Source organism: Sebastes fasciatus, chromosome 16 (genome assembly GCF_043250625.1).
Source record: "Sebastes fasciatus isolate fSebFas1 chromosome 16, fSebFas1.pri, whole genome shotgun sequence".
NCBI lineage: Eukaryota > Metazoa > Chordata > Actinopteri > Perciformes > Sebastidae > Sebastes > Sebastes fasciatus.
The window spans coordinates 23,460,402-23,479,949 of record NC_133810.1 but is presented as its reverse complement, the minus strand read 5'-3'; the positions used below and the strand labels follow the sequence as shown (position 1 = coordinate 23,479,949).

The 19,548-nt window shown below is 40.6% G+C and overlaps 1 protein-coding gene across 4 annotated transcripts in view; it reads left to right on the top strand.

The window, feature by feature from the left end:
- Positions 1-19,548, top strand: part of pcdh1a (protocadherin 1a) — a 122,595-nt gene that overhangs the window by 51,060 nt on the left and 51,987 nt on the right. For 2 of the 4 annotated variants that reach the window (XM_074611088.1, XM_074611090.1), the window contains exon 4: positions 691-756. The exons of the other annotated variants lie outside the window; for them this stretch is intronic. In XM_074611088.1, the coding sequence (XP_074467189.1) occupies positions 691-756 (66 nt within the window). The remainder of the gene's footprint in view (positions 1-690; positions 757-19,548) is intronic. 4 annotated transcript variants of the gene reach the window in all.

The following is a 19,548-nucleotide window of genomic DNA, read 5'->3' as shown; positions in this document are numbered from 1 at the left end:
TCATGGTGAATACAAAAAAAAAGAAATAACAGATCCATGATTACTTGATTTGCGCAGGTGATATACTCTATGTCACGAATACACACTCACTGCGGCGTATTTGTTATCTGACAGGAAGCCCCTTATATCCTCTCTCAGTTGTGTGCTTCCTTTGACTATTTCCACCTTGTTAACTGGGTAGCAGACAGCCTGCAGAGATGGATAAGCTCCAATACAATATATCAGACACCTGAACATTTCAGGGTCTGTTTGAGGAAGCCCCAACCCAAGAATATGTCAGAAAGAGTCCGTGTTTCTGTATTTGCTTGATAAGCATACGTCTTAAAATCAATGTGCTGCAAGTGTGTGATAAGCCTTACATTTGACTATAGCTCTCTGTAAAGCCTTTGCCTTTGATCTTGTGTTCTCTGTGCATTTAACACTATGTTTTTGATCCCAACTCTGTGTAGGATTCTTTAAGCTTATGGATTATTGTTTGTAGCGGAGTATCATGATTTTGCTTTGTACTGAGGCAGGACGCATTTTAGACTAGGGATGCACCGATTCATCGGCCGAACATCGGTATTCGCCTTGTTGACTGTCATTGGGCTAACGGCAAATAAGATGACATTCGCCGATGACGGTGGCCAATGTTTATCTGTTGTGTTGCATAAATTTTGCGCCGGCTAAATGTTGTGTTATTTGCGGTAGGTCTCCGACAACAGTAACCAGCAGCTGATTTGGAGAAGAAGCAACTGGCTGGACATGACTCTGACGGTGGGTGCCGCGCGCAGTGCGTGTGGTTTGTTTAAAAAAAAAAAAGTTTAAAAAAAAGTCGGCCGTGTGGGAGTATTACACTGTCAAGTCAAGTTAATTTTGTTTGTATATCCCAATATCACAAATTTGTCTGTACAATCTGTACAGCATACGACATACAACAACAAAACTCCCCCCAAAAAAAACCTTTTAACAGGGAAAATGAATGGAAAATTGATGGAAAAAATGTCTCAGAGAAAAATCAACGACATGAACGTTGTTACGTTCAATGACAAATTAAGCAGTTAAACAATGGCTTACAATATTTATTAAAAACACTCACTGCAGTCTGGATGGGAACGAACCTCGTGTGCGTAATGTGTCACTAGAAGCCTTTCAGTCCAACGGGGTGTGACGCAGCACCCAGTGGGTCACAGTTGGAAGATCCTCCATTATGTGCAGCCCGTGTATAGCAGTCCATCCCCCACACCGGTCCCAGTCCTGGGTGAGCAGAGAGCAGCAGCACGTCGGGGCCGCCGCGTCGTAGTCCTGTGGCTCCGCCGTGAGTCCGTCCAGCAGAGCGGGGCCCTTCATTCACACCCCTGCCGCTACTAGTCCACCAATGAATGGATCGCGGATGGCGTTTATCTCTCGGACAGATAGAACAATTAAAATGGGATGCCAAATATATTTGGGCGGGCGTTAATATATGGGCGGCCCACCCAAGTACAGACTGTGTGTGAAAAACACTGATTATGTTTCTAATTACCTCCGCCAAGGTGGTTTGTTTGTTTGTTTGTTTGTTTGTCTGTTAGCAGGATTACTCCAAAAGTCCGCGATGGATTTGAATGAAGGAGTGGGGTGTGGCACAATGAACAATCCATTAGATTTTGGTGGCAATCCGGATCATGATCTGGATTCAGGAATTTTTTTAAGGATTCTGATCAGCCAGAACATTAAGACCTCTTGGTATAATACATGCGCAGTGTAACTGATGACGCGTTGATGACGCATGACCCAGCCTCTTTCCTTCAGAGAGAGAGCAGGGGGTGGGGGGGACATTTTTTCACATTAAACTATGTGAAATTAGAGTTGAGTTTGACCAAAGCACACTTGGTGATTGTTGGAAAGAGTAACGTGCCATTCTTGTTGCTTTTACATTTAATTTATGATTCACAAAACATCACAAAAATATTTGTGTTGGGCTATGCAAGTACTGAAACATTCTCCTCAATGAGTAGGTAGTTCTAGGCTATAGCAGCTAAAAAGGAGTTTTGAAGCAGTTATTTAAAAGAAGAATATTTTTCATGTGGAAGAAGGTTATATTAAAAGGTTGTTTCATAAATTTGTATGATTGAATTTGTGCTTGTTCAAAGACAGTCTAATAAAATGCTGAATGACAGCTCAGTTATTTTTTCATTATGAAGAGAAATTGTTTCCCTGGCACAAAAGGGGAATAAATAACAGCAAAAAGAAAATAACACCGGTGTCGGCTATCGGCCATATTGTTATTTTAAACATTGGTATCGGCCCAGAATTTTGCCATCGGTGCATCCCTATTTTAGACGGTAGAGTTATATACCCTGAACCTGTCCTCCCTTTGGCATAACATCGTATCTGACCAAAGTTTTGTAACAGCATCTGTATGTACTCAGCGTGACACCTTCGATGCCTCGCTGACGATCCACCTCTAATTGAAGAAAGTTTTCCCATGTGAGCCATGCCCTTGGCTCAGCATTGTAGACTGAATATTTTATCCCCTCAAGGGAAAAGCTAAGGTTACGATAATAACTGTTCCCTTTCCATTCTTCCTGTATTTATATCTGGTTAAGCCAAAATGTCAACTTGCTGCACAGGTGTACAAGATGTCTGGTTGTGATAATAGGGGTCTGGATTATTTCATTTGGTTTATGGTTTAGATATAAAAGAAGAAAAAAAATCTGATAAAAGCACAGAGATTGTCGGAGCTCAGCGTGTTTTTTAATACTGTCAGGGTATGCATTTGATTATAGCCGTTTGCAATTTGCTTGACTCTGTGTATTTGCGCATGCATCTCTCCAGCTGGGAGCTTGTTTGTGTCTTTCAGCCTGTCTGCCTCACTGTCGGAAACAGTCATTGACTCAGAAACAATTACCCTTATGACTTGAATATAATTCAATTAATTTCCTCCATTTCACAAGTAATAACGCATAGTGGAGTTCCTATGAAAGACATAAGGTTTTCACAAGAGAATACCATTTGCCGTCGGCTTCTGTTTTTCCGCTTTCCTGGAGACGCACTTCCGTGAAAGTCCTTAATCCTCTCCACTCATTTGAGATGATTTATGGGGTTTGTAGTGAGACCTTACTTTGTTTATCAAAATGTCCAGTGCAGAGCGGGATGATAAAATCGAGGCGCACTCTGAATCTTTGCGTGTGTTCGTCTTCTTCCTGTGTCTCCCGTCTTTTTAAAGTGTTTCTCCCCTGCCAGTCACAACAGTGATGATTGAATAGGTTGGGAGAGAGAATGCGACTCACACATTGGGTTTAAATTTGACATGTATTTAATAATATGCCACAGCCCCATTGCAGACAACTTGACACCCCTAATCTACATCTTGATGACATTTGCTGTTACGTCAAGAATCCCATACCACGGGAATATTTTTGAAGAGTCTATAAAACGATGTTATTCAGGGCTTTGTGACAGTATTTCATGTAATGCAAAAATTCCATCTGCTTTGTCTCCCCCCCTCCCTGGAATCAGCCTTTTCTTCTTATCAAAACGGTCCCTCGGTATGTTATTTTCTCCGGGATAAGATCAGAGCTTAGGCGACGTCAGTATGATGCCCCCCAGTTTTTACAGTTTGGGTATTAAGCGTCTCCTTGTTGTAAAGAATCCTGCAGAGGATTCTAGCCCTAATTGTTCCCCATCCTTGAGCATTTCAAGACTGATTCCAGTACTTCCTTGGGCTAGGCTTTTTCTCTGATAATTAAGGACGTCTGTAGTGTTTTCAGCAGTTGGGGTCAAAGCTTCTACTGCACCCAGAGCTTGAGGAGATGGCGGGATCTCGCTGAACTATATGGATCAAGAAAGAATTAACCAAAAGGTGTTCTCCTTTTTTTTCTTTTCAATATGACAACGACACTTTGAACATGTTTGACATTTTGAAACACACAGTCGGGGCTCATGTGAACGTGACACTCATTTCAGAGTGTGCTTCTGCTGCAACGATGCCGCAACACATATTACACATATTATACACTTCGTTAAAAGCAAAGGTTTTTAGCCACCAATAAGGTTAGCAATTACCTAGCTTTTACATGTTAGTTGACACTAGCCAGTAGGCGTTTTGTCAATGGGCGATAGACCCTTGATGAACCTTTTGGTTCTGTATTTTTAAATACTACCCCCACAGGAGTCAAAGGAAAAGTCGCAATTACAAATATGTCTGCTACTTCAGCATCACCGGAGAGCACCATGGATTTATCAATGCACAGCACAGTTAGGCTACTGAGCCATAGATTCTTACTAGCTGACTAACCTCAGTCACATAAAAGGTCAATGAGTCAGACAGACTAGACTAACATATTCAACTAAACAACCTCTCTGACCCTGTACTCTCTCTGCTACTAGGGGATGGAGAAGGGGCATGGCAGGTTAAAGAGGACCTATTGTGCTTTTGTGCTTTTTCCTTTTCCTTTAGTGTGTTATATAGTTTACTGTGCATGTAAAAGGTCTGCAAAGTTACAAAACCCAAAGTCCACGCCAAAGGGAGTCACTCTCCCCCACAGAAACACTGCTCCTAAACTGCCTGAAACACCTTGCTCGAAGTCCCGCCTTTCCTTCCGTAATGTGGTGATGTCACCAAGTAACACATTTGCATAACACCTGACTAGGGGCTAGTTTGGCACACCCTCAAACAAAGCTAGTTAGAGCGGAGACTGGGCAGTTTGGTTCGGTTGACCAATCCTAGCAGTGTGGGCCAACTGACCAATCAGAGCAGACTGGGCTTTTCATAGCGTTGGTTGAGGGCGAAACGAGCCGCTATGAGAAACGCAAACATTAAAGCATGTAAAAATGCTCTTGTAGAAACCCAAAATAAAAGTATGCACCTGAAAATAAGCATAATAGGTTCTCTTTAATAGGGCATCCCCCCCATTCATCCCCCCTCAAATCGCCTACTGACACCAGCATTTGAGTTGTAAACAAACACGTCAAACTAAATGTAGACCTACGGTTAGCGATCAAACATCATCAGCTGACAGCAATGACACGCTGTGTTTTTTCTGTCATTAAGACTAATGAGCGAATGACACAACTCATCTGTTTTTTTGTCTGTCCTGACTCTGACAGAGTGCCTGCTGTATCAACACACTTTGTGGGGACAAAGAGATATAATCTAACTAAGCTTTCCTCTGAGTACCAATTAACTGTATATTTGCATTATTGATCGAATCTATTTAAGTGCTTTTTGGATTAAAATCGTCTCCGTTAAATCTATAATTAGTATTAGCATAATTAGACCTGTTGATGAAGTTAGACATTTTCTTAATACGTTTTAATTCATTTCACTCACAGTTTTATTGAGGACACACAGGCTATATTTAATGTGTGGCAGGACATAAATGTGAGTTTATAATGGGGCAATTTATCATATTTGATGATATGTTAGAGCATTAAAAATAACTTTTTGGGAGGACGGTTGCTACATGGCTGACTATAGGGAGGAAAAAGAGCATATTTTAATATTCAGACATAGAAGCAACAGAGTTGTCTTGAATGGCACTATAAGTAATAGCAACTTTATGGCATTGAAGGGCTTCCGTAGTTAGGTTATTCCAACAGTAATTAAGTACAAAGGGCAAAAATGTTATCTTGTTTTTTGCAACCTTAAGTGACACGAGAGGGTGGAGCTAAGTACAACCTGCACGCTGAATAAGACACTTTTAGGTGACCAAAATTTTAACTTTAATGTAATCTCTATGAACAGATTTGCGTTCTGGTTTCCTTTTGTAGGCAGAATAGTATTGACCAATTACATTTGAGCAGGCTTTGGTTGGATACATGTAAACAGTCCGTGTGGAGAGCAAAAAAGGCGGAACGCATTGGCCGAAATACAATCTCGGATCCCCGCGGCTATCGTCTGACAATGATTTAGCTTTTTATTGGTTTTACATTTTTTAAACTTGTGAAATTACCCAATAGTACACGTTGTCTCTCAACTCAAACTGCAGTCTCGCATCTCAAGTTGCTATTCGGAATGTAAAGAATGAGCAGCGCACGGAAAAGGAAGTCTTGGCCCGGATATCCACTGGCTTCACGGGAACCCCAGAAATATAACCCCTTGACCTGGAATGTAAAGAATGAGCAGCGCACGGAAAAGGAAGTCTTGGCCCGGATATCCACTGGCTACACGGGAACCCCAGAAATATAACCCCTTGACCCCAGAGGCTTATCCGTCACCAGACCGGAAGGCGACTGGTTCCGAGATTGACTTTCATGAAATGGAAACACACTGTAAAAGGGTTAAAGTTCTAAGACAAAAAAAACGGACAACGCCGTGGTAGCGACGTGTCCATCACAAGGTAGTCACGCCCTTAAGCATACCCTGCTTTATGGTCTATTTCACTCTAAATGGAACCATACTTTACTGAATTAACATCATTCACTCCCTTGCCAGGAGGTAATTAGAAAACATAAGCAGTGTATTTCACACATAGACTGTACTTGGGTGGGCCACCCATATATTAATGCCCGCCCAAGTATATTTGGCATCTCAAACTAACGATTGAGACCATAAACTCATGTTTACAATGTTGATTACTGAGGTAATAAATCAACTGAGGGTAATTTTCTCATAGACTTCTATACAATCAGACTTCTTTTTGCAACCAGAGGAGTCGCCCCCTGCTAGCTATTAGAAAGAATGCAAGTTTAAGGCACTTCCACATTGGCTTCACTTTTCTGAACCAGAGTATTAGATAATAGATGACAATAATTTTATCAAGAATTAAGAGCAGTGCACAAAGTATTAGTTGTGTTGTCAATTATGATTAATAATTTAGAACAAATATTTTAGAGGTTTGTAATATAATAATAATTAATATAATCCACAAACATAATCCATTTAAACTCTTTTATCATAAGACTAAGTCTATTGACCATAAAGCTAGACTGTCTCGGCTGAGTGAAACCTCTTAATCACATGAATTGTCTGAACTCTCCAGCAGATCCTCTGTAACTTTGCCCCATACCTTGATCCCTTGAGTCTCCAGTTTCTCTCTCATTTCCACAGCACATACAGTAAAATCTCCCTTGAACTCTTATCAGTGGGGAGATTCTGCTACCAACCATTATTTTCTATGCCTCTTTTATCATCTGATTCAAAGACAGCATGGCCATTTCTTCTCAATTATGAAAGAAAGGGATGTATTTTTAAAGCAAGTGAGAGCAATGAATGGTAGGTGAACATCCCTCCAGACTGTACTGTATGTGTCAACGTGTACACAACATATAAACACAGAACTATACAGTTAATGTACTGTACAGAGCACAGATGGAGAAGAGAGAAAGAGACTAGCAGAGGGGCATTGAGGTTTGTGTTTATTATTTTATTTATGTGTCCCTGCAGGAAAAAAAAAAAAAAGGCGCAACAATGAGTGGGTTTGGGTGAAGGTGAAGAAAAAGTCTAGTTGGAGATTGGAGGTAGCTGCTCACCTGGGGATTAGGTCAGGTGCAGAGAGCATAGACTGAGGCCAGGAAGAGGTATGTGGGCTTGCCGAGTAGGAGGATGTGTGAATGCTACTGTATTGTTTGAGATGGAGGGGGTTGCTAGGATACGAGGGGGGAAGGCTCTCGGAGAGCGCACACAATTTGTCGACTGGAATTGGCATCAGGAAAATTAGAGCCAATGATTATTACCCATTTAAGAGAAAACTACCGAGCGTTAGCAATTTTTGTGATCACAAGGCCCGCTGCAAAATCAGCAGTTTACCACCCAAAAACATGCACTGTGTATTGTAAAGCCTTGCAAATTTCACCACCGTTGCACTTTTCACACAGGAAAAAAAAAAAAAAAAGCTTTAAGGTGTTGACTACAACTTGTAGTGCCACTGACACTTGTGGATGCAAGGGTACCAATACCCAATATGACTGCGAAGTCCAAGTGAATGGGTGCGTGAATGAAACAAATATATAGCTTTCTCTCTCTTTCTCTCTCTGAAGAAGAAGAAGTGAGTCTGACACAGCAGAACACACTTGCAACGTGTCAAAAGGAGAAATCACTACACACAACCTTATCAGCTCTGTGTATGCATAATTTAAAGGGGAGATGTTCAGTAATTGGCAAGGTTTAAATATCTTGAGCTATGGTAATTGAATAGTCTCCCCACTAATGGAAATGTGTCAGACATGCTCTTACACCCAGCAGACCGCAGACATTGAGTGACGGAGCACCGGGGCAAAGAGACTGAGACACGGAACGCAGAGAGGGAAAGGATATTCTGTCTTATTATTTGCTTGGCTGTAGAGAAGAAGATGTCACGATGAGAAAGAGTGGCTGGGTCGTGTTGTGCGGGCCGCCATCGAGCTGCGTGGAATTATTCCAGCTCTTTCTTCTAATATTTATCTTATGATAAACCCACTGTTAGCTCCAGGGCCATCCGAGTCCTGTTGGTTACGTTCTCATCATAACCCTCCCGGCTGTGTAGTTAGGTCTGACTGCAGACGGAGGAAAGACGCTCTTATTCTTTCCAGTGGGAGTTATCTTTCTCAAATGAGAAGTCATTTTTTGGCTAATCTGACAGAGCTGCATGTCAATCCATATCTGAGGCTGTGATTTGGGAACTACAACACTGTATAATGTGGTGCTGTAACTGGCAAAATCTAAAGCTTTGACTTGACATCAGCTAGATTGATTCCCTCCTTCTCTTCATTATCAGCGAAACATCATATTTACTACTTTACGTGTTCAAGATGAGAAACGTATCATATAATATTGTGACAGTTTGACACTGGCATTATCTGCTGCATCATAGCTATAAACCACCAGCTATAATAATCATATCTACTAAAAGAAATAATAGTTTGGAAGTAAAATTGCATTTCAGAGTTCTTTACGATGGTGTGTAACTCTGTGAGCAATGTAATTATTTATTATATAATATAGCACTGACTAGGGGTGGGGGGAAAAAAATGATTGACCTATGTATCGCGATTTTATTTCTTACGATTTTGAAATCAATATATTCGCTTCATTTGAGTCTATGCGAAAGTAGAAGGAAGTTACCGCTTTTATTGTTGTAGTCTGAGTAACGTGGCGTCATATCCGTTCCGCAGCGAGTCGAAACAACAAAGCAGAAAATGGCAGAGGGTCAAGGTGGATACGACCCGCACCCTCACATTTGACATCCAAAGTGGTAAACACTACACATACAATAAAGTATGGAAACACTTTGGGTTTCACAAATTGCCAGGAAAAGCAGAGCTAGACATGATGACTAAAGCTGCATGCCAACTCTGTCATGGACAGGAAACGTTATCGTAAAGCGGCAACGTGCGGTCAAGCCAGCCTCACACACACCATTTGTGAGGGAAATGTCTTAATTCTTAGATTTTTTTTGGTTGCTGGAAAAAATTTAATAAATAATGCTTGACAATGACTGATATATTTGACTTCAGGACATCTCTGACTACGTACATAATGAAACTCAAACTTTTTTACTGCATCTATTTAGATAAAAGTCTCTAGAGGTGTATGATTTAACTTTTTCCCCTGGTCTGGTGTTAAAGTTAACAAAAATCCCAATAAATCGTTGATTCCGAAAGCTTGAAAACTCCCTTTAAGTGTCAAATCTTGCATATTTCTTACATGTTAACAGAGTCATAAACGATAATGTGAAACAGTGATGAACAACCTTGATCTGCCGAAATTTTCAGATAGACTCATGATGTGTCATGCTCTCGAGTCAAAATAGCAAGACTCGACAATGACTGTTGAACTACGAGGAGGGCTATGCGAGAACAGATTATACCACAAAATGGGATTAGAATGTAAAAAGATGCTCACAGATCTGCATCTGTTTTCCCCACAGATCAAAGCTACACTGTGGCACAGAATGGGTCTTTTTGTGGGTGTGTGCACGGAGCTTCACTGCAGTCATTTTGCACAACCCTTAGTAATTCCTAAATTCAATACATCTTGTTCTTTATAAATCAAATTAACACATCGATCAGCCAGGGAGCTGTCTAATAACAACGCTGAGTGTCATCAGTCTTTAGAAGTACTGCGGCACTTCTTTTATAGTTAATGCAAATACGTTTTTGGCCCTTTAGAAACAGTTTTTACTGGTAGATCTCATTGGTTGAGTCCAGCATAACATACATGTATGCATAATTGTGGCAAAATGCAGGCCAAAATAATCATAAAGTTGTACTACTGTGTATGACAGATGTATTTAGAAATGATCTGGCATTGCACTGCACTTTCAAAATAGGTTAAAATTCTCTTTATTTGCAACAGAGGTATACTAACAGTTATTTCTGAATATCATACGTTGCCTAAGTATGAACCGAAGATAAAGGAATTCTAGCTAGAGGTCTTTGTTGAACAATTTGTCTTTGGTGAGGTGAAATGCAAAATGTCAGCCATCTCTCCCGTCAGACAGCGGGAGCCTGCTTCAGAATCAATGTCGTGAGGACGGTTCAAACTATTTCGGTTGTGATTGACTGGCATGTCAGCAGCTGAGCAACCATCAACAGCTGCAGAAATAACCCCACATGGGGGTTATAGCTGTTTGTTTTATGGTTTTGATTTTTGTGGGTCAGAATGCAGAAGGAACATTACATAGAAAGGAATATTTAACAATCTGCCAAAACTGAATATCTGGGGACGCGTACTGTTGAAACCAGGACATATTCATCTATTTCAAAGATTCCTCTGGACACCTACTGTGTCACTGAAACTGGAGACACGGGCTACATTTCAAGTTAACTGTCTACCGGTTCCAACTGTGACAAGATGTGGCACGATTTTAGGTTGTGTAAGCCATTCAAACGAGCGGGCATCCCCCATTTGATCACCAGCACAATGCAGTTAAGATAGTTAGCAAGAAAAAACGCCCAGATCCTGCTACAGCCAGGGCATAATTGAGCTTAGCTGCATTAGCAGTGCCAGATATTCTGTTTCATTCACTCTTTGAACCTTCGATTGCAGCACTCCGCCGAATAATAGGCCCACTGTTCCTTCTGCCTTAGTCCTCTATATGCAAGTAATGAAACCCTATATGTGCTTGGAAAACAAGCCAGAATTTGACCGGTGGTGTCTAAATCATTACCACCAACAACAACACAATATATACCACAGTATATCATAGGGTTGCTTTATCGTAATATTCAGACCATTTGTCAAGCCGCGGACAAATAATTGTGCTTCACTCTATTAAACTAAGAAATGGGAAAGTCATTGTAGATAGAGAGCAGGAGAGAGATGGATTTGATGGGGGTTGGGAATAACAGTCTGACACGAAAGAAATTAATCCTCAATATCCACTGCTCCCAATGCACCTCCACAATTGCAGGCTCAGGCTGTCTAGTCCATTCATGAATCACTGGGCCTAGGAGACGCGCAGGAGAAAACCACCAGCTCTCATAAATAAAGCAGGAACCTACTACTGTAGTGCCAATGAGTCATCCAGGTCTGTTCTCATTCAGTTTTGGAAAGGGGGAAAAGCATGACAAACCACCTCCAACACTCGCGAAAGCCTGCCATGACTGTATTTACTCTAAAACTTAACCTGCCTGCCGCCACTGCTTCCATCCACACAGGAGCAGGCGTTAGCCACCAGCACAATATGAAAACACACTTTAGTTATGAGACAAGCGCTGTGAAGATTAGATAAAGAAGACACATTTAATTTCCTCTTATTGATTCAGGGTGGTCATCTGGATTTTGGCTCCAGCGATCGATCTGATAGATGATACAAGGTGGTTATCAGGCGCAGAAGATTTTTTTTATTTGAACATAATATACAGCATTTCTTTCCAACTCACCAGAGACGCTTCGCATCAAAATGTCACTAAAATGCCACCAGGGAAATAGAGCTATTTTTTTCTCATACGCCTCTAATGTCTGAAGGAAGAAAACACAGCTGTATTCCTGGAGTGGTTGTTCATTATCTCTGTCAAATAACACGGCTATCAACCCAGGCCTATCTGATGATCCACGGTGTTTGAATTTCAATGGCAGTAAATAAGTTTAGATTTAAAGGAAAATGTGGCTTTATTGTCTGTGCAGCTGAAGCCTTTTATAAGTAGCAGGAGCATTGTATACCATCGTGGCAGCTTTTGCAATTTATAGCAGCATGATTCAAAAACTCATATCTAACACTTAACACCAAGAAAACTGTAGATAGGCTTTTTACCCTGGGGTTGGTCCTCGCCAGAAACAGGCTGTTCTCATACACCGTTCGTAGCTGTACCTACAAAAACTAATTCACTGTAATTCGTATATATCCCACAAAATCTATTCATATATAATCCATGTAATTGTGAACCAGGAAGTATAAAGAGCAAGAAACACCGCCTAGAGAGGTCTGGGGGGATGGGTGGGTCAAAAAACACCAGACTTTTGTCCTGGAAACTGCTGTTCGTACCTCGTGAGAAACCAGAAATCAACGTTGAGTTATTTGTAATGTCACTTCCGTACATTTTGCAACCTCTGGAGTTATGTTAACCAAAACCACAATCTTTTCCTAAACCTAGCTAAGTAGTTTTGTTGCTTAAACCTCACTAATTAATTGTGTTGCCTAAACCTAAGCAAGTCGATCTTTTACTAAACCTAAGTAGTTTTGTTGTCCAAACCTAACCAAGTCAATCTTTTCCCAAACCAAACTAAGTAGTTTTGTTGTCCAAACCTAACCAAGTCAATGTTTTCCTAAACTTAACTAAGTCGCTTGTTGGCTAAACCTAACCAAGTTGTTTTGTTGCCTTAACCCAAACAAGTTGATATTTTCTTAAACTTAACTAAGTAGTTTTGTTGCCTAAACCTAACCAAGTCTATCTTTTCCTAAACCAAACTAAGTAGTTTTGTTGCCTAAACCTAACCAAGTCGATATTTCCCTAAACCTAAGTGGTTTTGTTGCCTAAACCCAACTAAGTGGTTTTGTTGCCAGGTGTAACCAAGTTGTTTCCTGAGAAGATGGAAGTTTATTTTGAAAAGACTGCAAGTGTTGCCGGACATTCGTAAGAAAACGCATGAAAAATGAGGAATCATTTTTCATAAGATATCATACTATCTGTATGAGTATATGTTGCCAGAAAGGAACAAACAGGTTACTGTAAAGTAAAATATCTTGGTGTTATGTCTGATTCTCATTCAGAAACATATAGAAATGGTGAACAAGGTTGCCAAAGATAATTTAGGTACATTTAGACTCATCGGAAACTATTAATGGTTTTGTTTTAACAGTAGTTTTATGCATTCAATGACTTTCCTTGCATTTAATTTGGTGTGCAAGTAAACTGTTTCAAGCATCTTTTGCAATAATCAAGACTCTTAAGACAATCAGCAGTCAGCACATCTCATACCATAAAGATTTCGGCTGGCGAGCCAATAAGACCTCATTATTCCCATGTTCTCGAGACATTAAGCACGACACCTTTATTGACATTGCAATGCTAAACTCACTGTATCTATAAATGTCTATCTAACAGCTCTGTGTGCTCAGCGACATGGTGAAACCTCTCAGGGTTTCTGGCTCAGTTGCTCTGGGAATTTTCTTTATTCACCGGGTAAATATGTGGAACTCCTTACTACCAGGAACCTGGGACCATTTTAAAGCTAACTTGAACACAGTTTCTGAAGCGTGATCCGGCAAGCTTCCTTAGAATTGTATGTGTTTTTTTCTTCTACTTTCATTGTATTTGTTGCTTATAGTTTGTGTTTGCACAGTTAGATATTGTTTGTTGCACCATATATGCATTTCTTCTAATATAAAAGTCCATCTAGGGACAAGCGTTACAAACTATAGCCTATACATGATACATTCTATACATGTCACATAAAAAATATATAAACATGAGATGTCAGCTCGTGTATGTTTTCCCATCCAATTGAATTATTTAATTCCCCCCTGACAAGCTAATGTGGATCTCTACCATATGAACGTATACAGATGCAGCTGTTAGGAGCTGTGTCACTGCATACAGTATATTCGTATATGGAAAGATTTGGGAAGCATGCCCTGTATTCAGGTCAGATCATTTAATTTTGAAGATGCTTAAAGTTAAGACATGCATTATAGTAGTCGGGGGTATATGGCGCTCCGCGTGTCCTTCCGTCCGTTTCGTTTCCGGAGCACAACTCGGAAACTATTTAACTTTAGAACTTCAAATTTGGTATGATGGTTGACAGTGTAGTCTAGTTGTGCCTTTTGGGGGTTAGAAATCCAGGATGCCCTGGACTTGAGGAAAGTGAGCTAATAACAAGCTACATTGTGCTCAATAGACTAATTCCATTAGTTCCTTAAGGGCAAAACCTTTGGCCCTTGTGTGTCCTTCACATGCCTCAAGAAACTCTCATCCGATCGACTTCACATTTGGTGGGTGTATTGCTGGGGACCCCATGGGGTGCTTTTTCCAATTTGGTGCAATTTAGACACGCGACACGTTAAATATGAATGAGAATATGCAAGCAAACAGCACTCATGCGGCATGCCATCCACATAAGGCAGACCACAGGTCATTGACTGCAGTTCACTTTTGCTGCTGGATCCTGGAGTACATGGATGCTGGATAACTACAGGGTGGCCAACTTTTCGCTGCATTTACTGATGTTACATCGATGCTGGATATACCGGAACAAACGTTACAACTGTTCTCTTCTTCACTTCCCTGGGGACAACACGAGCGGATAGCCAACAGGAAGCAGAATCGAACCAGAGTGTATTTCACCGGTGTGACTGTGAGTAAGCTACAACTTGGGTGTGTTTTCCCCCATGAGTAAGACTGTATTTCCCCAGTGTAAGACTTGATACTAACTTATAACACTACTGTAATAACGTTAATGTCAGCAAAATACCTCCGCTAATTAAATCCATGCTCTACTATATAACCGTGGTGGTTATATCAAAGCAATCAACTAATATGCCTATTTGGAAATTGCCTCCACTAAGTGTATTTCACCAAGGTTTGGGACCGTGATTAACCTCAACCTGGGTGTATTTTTCCCTAGTGAGTTAGACTGTATTTCCCCGGTGTCAGACTTGATACTAACTTATAACACTAATGACGTTAATGCCAGCAAAATACCTCCTCTAATTACATGCTCTACTTTATGGTAGTTATATCAAAGCAAGCGACTAATACGCCTATTCGGAAATTACCTCCGCTAAGTATATTTCACCAATGTGTCTGACCAGGAGTAACAGCGACCTGGGTGTGTTTTTTTCCCGTGAACTAGAGTGTATTTCACTAGCGTTTCTGACCGTGAGTAGCCGCGACGTGGGTGTGTTTACATGGCAGGTGTATTGCTATTGGAAGCACAGTGTCGAGTGTGAAGTAGTTTTTATGAGCGGTTCTCGAGAAAGCTGCAAGCAGCAACACCAAAGGCCAAGTATTCGGCCCGTTCTATGCAGGCATGTTTTGAACGTGCATTGCACTCGTATTTCTAATCAATGAAACTTCACTGCTCATAAAACACAAACCCACCTTTAAAAATCACTTCCATAACCATTAATTATATTCATTACAGCCTTGAGTGTTTTCTTTTCAAGAAAAGGGAACTATGAATTAATGAACAGCCAAACACTTTGAGCCCTCTGTAAGGATAAATATCAATAAATATAGGATATTATCTTCTGCTAGATTTTATTAAACTGCAGGTTATTTTTCTGTGCAAAGACACGCCTAATCTGCACAGTGGGTTTCCTGTTTGTATTATTAACTCAAAGGGCTAGTGTGACACATTGGCCTAATAAAGGTCACAGGTTTCATATTACCGTAGGAATGTCTGAGGCACATATTATAGGTTATTGGTTTTAGCAATAACAATATGTTCACGGCCAGAGGAGCAAGATCCATTCTCCCGCTGCCATTGGATTCCTGTAATCTTGTGAAGTTAATTCCTTTCAGGTAGTACAGCAAATGTCTAGCAGATGGTGATCAGTATTGACATTTAAGGTTGTTGTGGAATGTTACGGGGGAACAAATATGGCGTGCTGGCTTTTAGGAAGTCTATCGATCTGTGTGACGTGCAACATATTTCACAATGGGCTCTGCAGTCTGGCTTTTTCAAAACACAAGTCTGAGACTTAAAATCAAAACCATGTTTTTCATTTAACGGATCAAATAAAAGGTCACATAACTGAGAGGAATTCTGGAAAAACTCAGGAGTCATAGTTGACTCGCCCCCAGTTGGTCTCACAAACTGGTGCTATTATTTCGAGTCATCCAAGTGTTGCCCTGTATCTGTAAGTGACAAAGCCTGGTTTGCGACTCTATAGTGTAGAAGCCACAAGCCTTTCAATGCGCTGATGGACAGGGTCAAACACCATGATCTGTATTTATCTGCGGGATTCTGCTCCTGTGCTGTAAATGTGATTTTAAAGCCTCTTTATCCTCTTTTTGAGGATTTGCAGTATAGCGGACCACATGTGAGTCTCGCTGCACTTAAGCTACACTATCAGCAGCCCAGTAGGCTATCCATAACACACACAACCTCTTTTCATTTAGTTTTTTTTTTTTTTTGTATTTATCGAGAAGCTATACACATCATTGGATACCATTCAAAAATCATGAAGCAATCTGCTAAGTGCCTTAACGTTACTACTTTAAGCCAATGGAAGTATTGTGCGAAAAATGTCAGTGCTGCATCTGTCTTTGGTGCTTAAGAAGCTCATGCGTAAATCACTTGTTCACTCTAAAAAAAAAAAAAAAGATTAGATAACACACCAGTTTACAGATAACAGCATGGTGTGGTTTGTATTGGAATAAGGTAAATATTTGGCTTTAAATTGCAATTTTTTTAGGACTGCTATAGTGTTTGTGATAGTACACAGTGAAATGAAAACAGATGGGGATTGGAGGGAGCAGCATATTTATTCATTTGATGTTGAAATCATCACAAAAGCAGACGGTTTGTCGATAATATTTAGGGGATATACTAATACTTCCTTTGTGGTTGAGGTTCATTACAGGAAAGTCGAAGATTCTTGTTTACTAATTTATAGAGATACTACAGCTTGGATCTCAAGTTTAAATCAATATCACGCTGAAAGCAGCGTGCAATCAAATGGAGATCATATGCAGGGCTGCATTGTAAGGATACAGGCCTCTCATGGTAATTACACAGCACTTTATGCTAAGGATATACTAATGAGTGTCCATTTTATTAGACCATGATCCAATGGGCCACCTGCTCATTGATGTTACAGTATGCCAACAAAAAAAAACAACATTTGAATTGTAAAGGTTAGATTTGAATGCATTTGATAGCCTGGTTGCTTTTATGCTGATCTGGGACCTCATTTTATTTCCGTGCCCTCGCATACATGTGGCTATAAATACCGTGCCGTTGTCAGAAGAATATGGAAATCTTTACGAAATAAAAGAGTTTGTTGATCAGGGCTAGCGGTTATTATTGTTACGTGTCCCTGAGCCTCTAAAGCTCCTCGGCAGTGTCATCTTATTGTAGAGATGGCTTCCTAACATGACATTATACAAGCTTACAAAAAAAAAGCAAAGGTAATATGTAAGTGAATCTATTTTGGCAGCATGTTCTGTAACCACCCAAACAGACTTCATAGGGAATAAAGAAAGTGGGGGGGAAGCTAGAGGGGGGTGGAGGCAGCCAGAGAGGAATCATGGGCTGTCAGAACCGCGTCTGTCTAAGCTTCAGGAATCCAGGAAAGCTAATGCTGTTTGATGTATTAACCATGATGGAGGGGGCAGCGTCTGTGTGTTCATGCGCAGTCCTGTAAGGATCTGGGTACATTCTGTCTGCGTGTGTGTGCATGTGGGCGTTCGCGCATGGCCGTATACCGTGTGTGTGTGTGGGTGTGCGTGTGTGCTCATTGACAAGTGGAAGAGGAAGGAGAATTGATGTTGTTTGATGTATTAATCATGCATACGTGGGATTGAGAGGCTCTGTGATGGGTCGCTTGGGCACTGATTCTATCTTCAATCAGAGGCTCATTTGGGTCCCTTTGTGTAAATGCTTAACATTGTTTAGCGGAAAATAAGCAGCCTGCGTAGAAAGCATTTGCGTTTATTTGTGTGTGGCGTTTGAGACAGACTTGGGGGAGAGGCAGCTTTAGTGCTTCTCCTTTTTTTTCCATCTTGTTCACACATAAAGCATATTTAGAAAGCATTGTTTTCCGTGAACCCCGTTTTTGATGTGGCGTTCATCAAGCGGCTTTTAGCGATCAAACACGGCCAAGGAAATGTGTTTTCAAGCATCAGCCCCAGCGTACGAGTTAATCAATAATTCAGAGGGAAAAAAGGTATGACACTGATCTATACGCTATCATGATTTATCAGCCTCATGTCCACCCTCGTGATATTTCATGGATTCCCGTCGAAGGCGGATGAATAACGGCGTCCATTAAGACAGCCCATTTTAAAACGACACAGTTAATTAGTTGTGCTTATTTTGTGCTCACTCGGCCGTCCACATTCGGCGATCTGAAAGTTATTAAGGTGAAGAAATTGCCTTTTTTCCCCCCCAATTCACTTTGCCCACCTTAGCTATTGAAATCTTGTCCAAGAGGCACTCCTACTGTCTAAAATGTAATCCGTTGCCTTTTGGATTACAAATGTATTTTGTTTGACACTTAGATTCACTGCAGAGCTCTAGTTCTGTTGCCAGGCAACTCTGTTAAGGTGCACACAAAGGATCATTATAGATTTCTCGGGTGCAACTGTTAAACTTGTACTTCTTTAAAAAGATATTGCACCGTTTTGTAGCCAGATGAGGCTCATGTTTGTTGCATTTCCCTATGCTTCCAGTATCTCTGCCCCTCATGCATTCGATTCAATATGAAGCTGTCAATGCTTTTTTTTTTTATTATTCAGCTAAATAGACCTCCTCGCAAAAAAAAAAAAAATCATTCCTGCCAGTAAATTCACCAAGTCTAGGCTCGAGCTTCTCTGCAGCACTATGAAAGTATTCAGTTGAGTGCCTCTTCTTGTGAATCTATCAGACATATGTTGCTAACAGGAGATGACAGCATGGCCCACAGTATTTAAATGGTTCATGGTGCTTGTACTCTGATGGCTACGATATGACATGATGAGCCATAAATATGTCAGATATGACTCAAATGAGCTCTGAAAGGATATGGCAATAGAGTATTCATGCTAGATATTCCGCTTTGGGGCTCTGTCTAAAGCCCATTGTGGAGCACTCGCACCAAAATTTCATCAGTGGATTAATCAAATCTGTCATCAATATCATACCATATCTGTATCAACTGTGTCTAGTGTATTCCCCCCACACAGTATTACTAAAGCTACAGAGGGACTGGGACAAGTATATCAAATCTACTCATGTGTTTCAAGATTTCAAAATGAGAATTCTCTACATTCTATTATTATTAGGGCCGTCAAAGTTAACATGATAATAATGCCATAACGCAAATTTGTTTTAACACCACTAATTTCTTTAACGCATTAACGCAACTTGCGATTTTTTGGTTGAAGTGGGCTCAGTTTTAAAGCTAGAGTGGAGATACTGGCATCATAGAAAACCTAAGGAATCCATCGGTACCAACCATGTCATACTAGCTTGTTGTGAAGGAGGTTAAATAACGCTCCAAACTTGCGTTAAATTTTGGT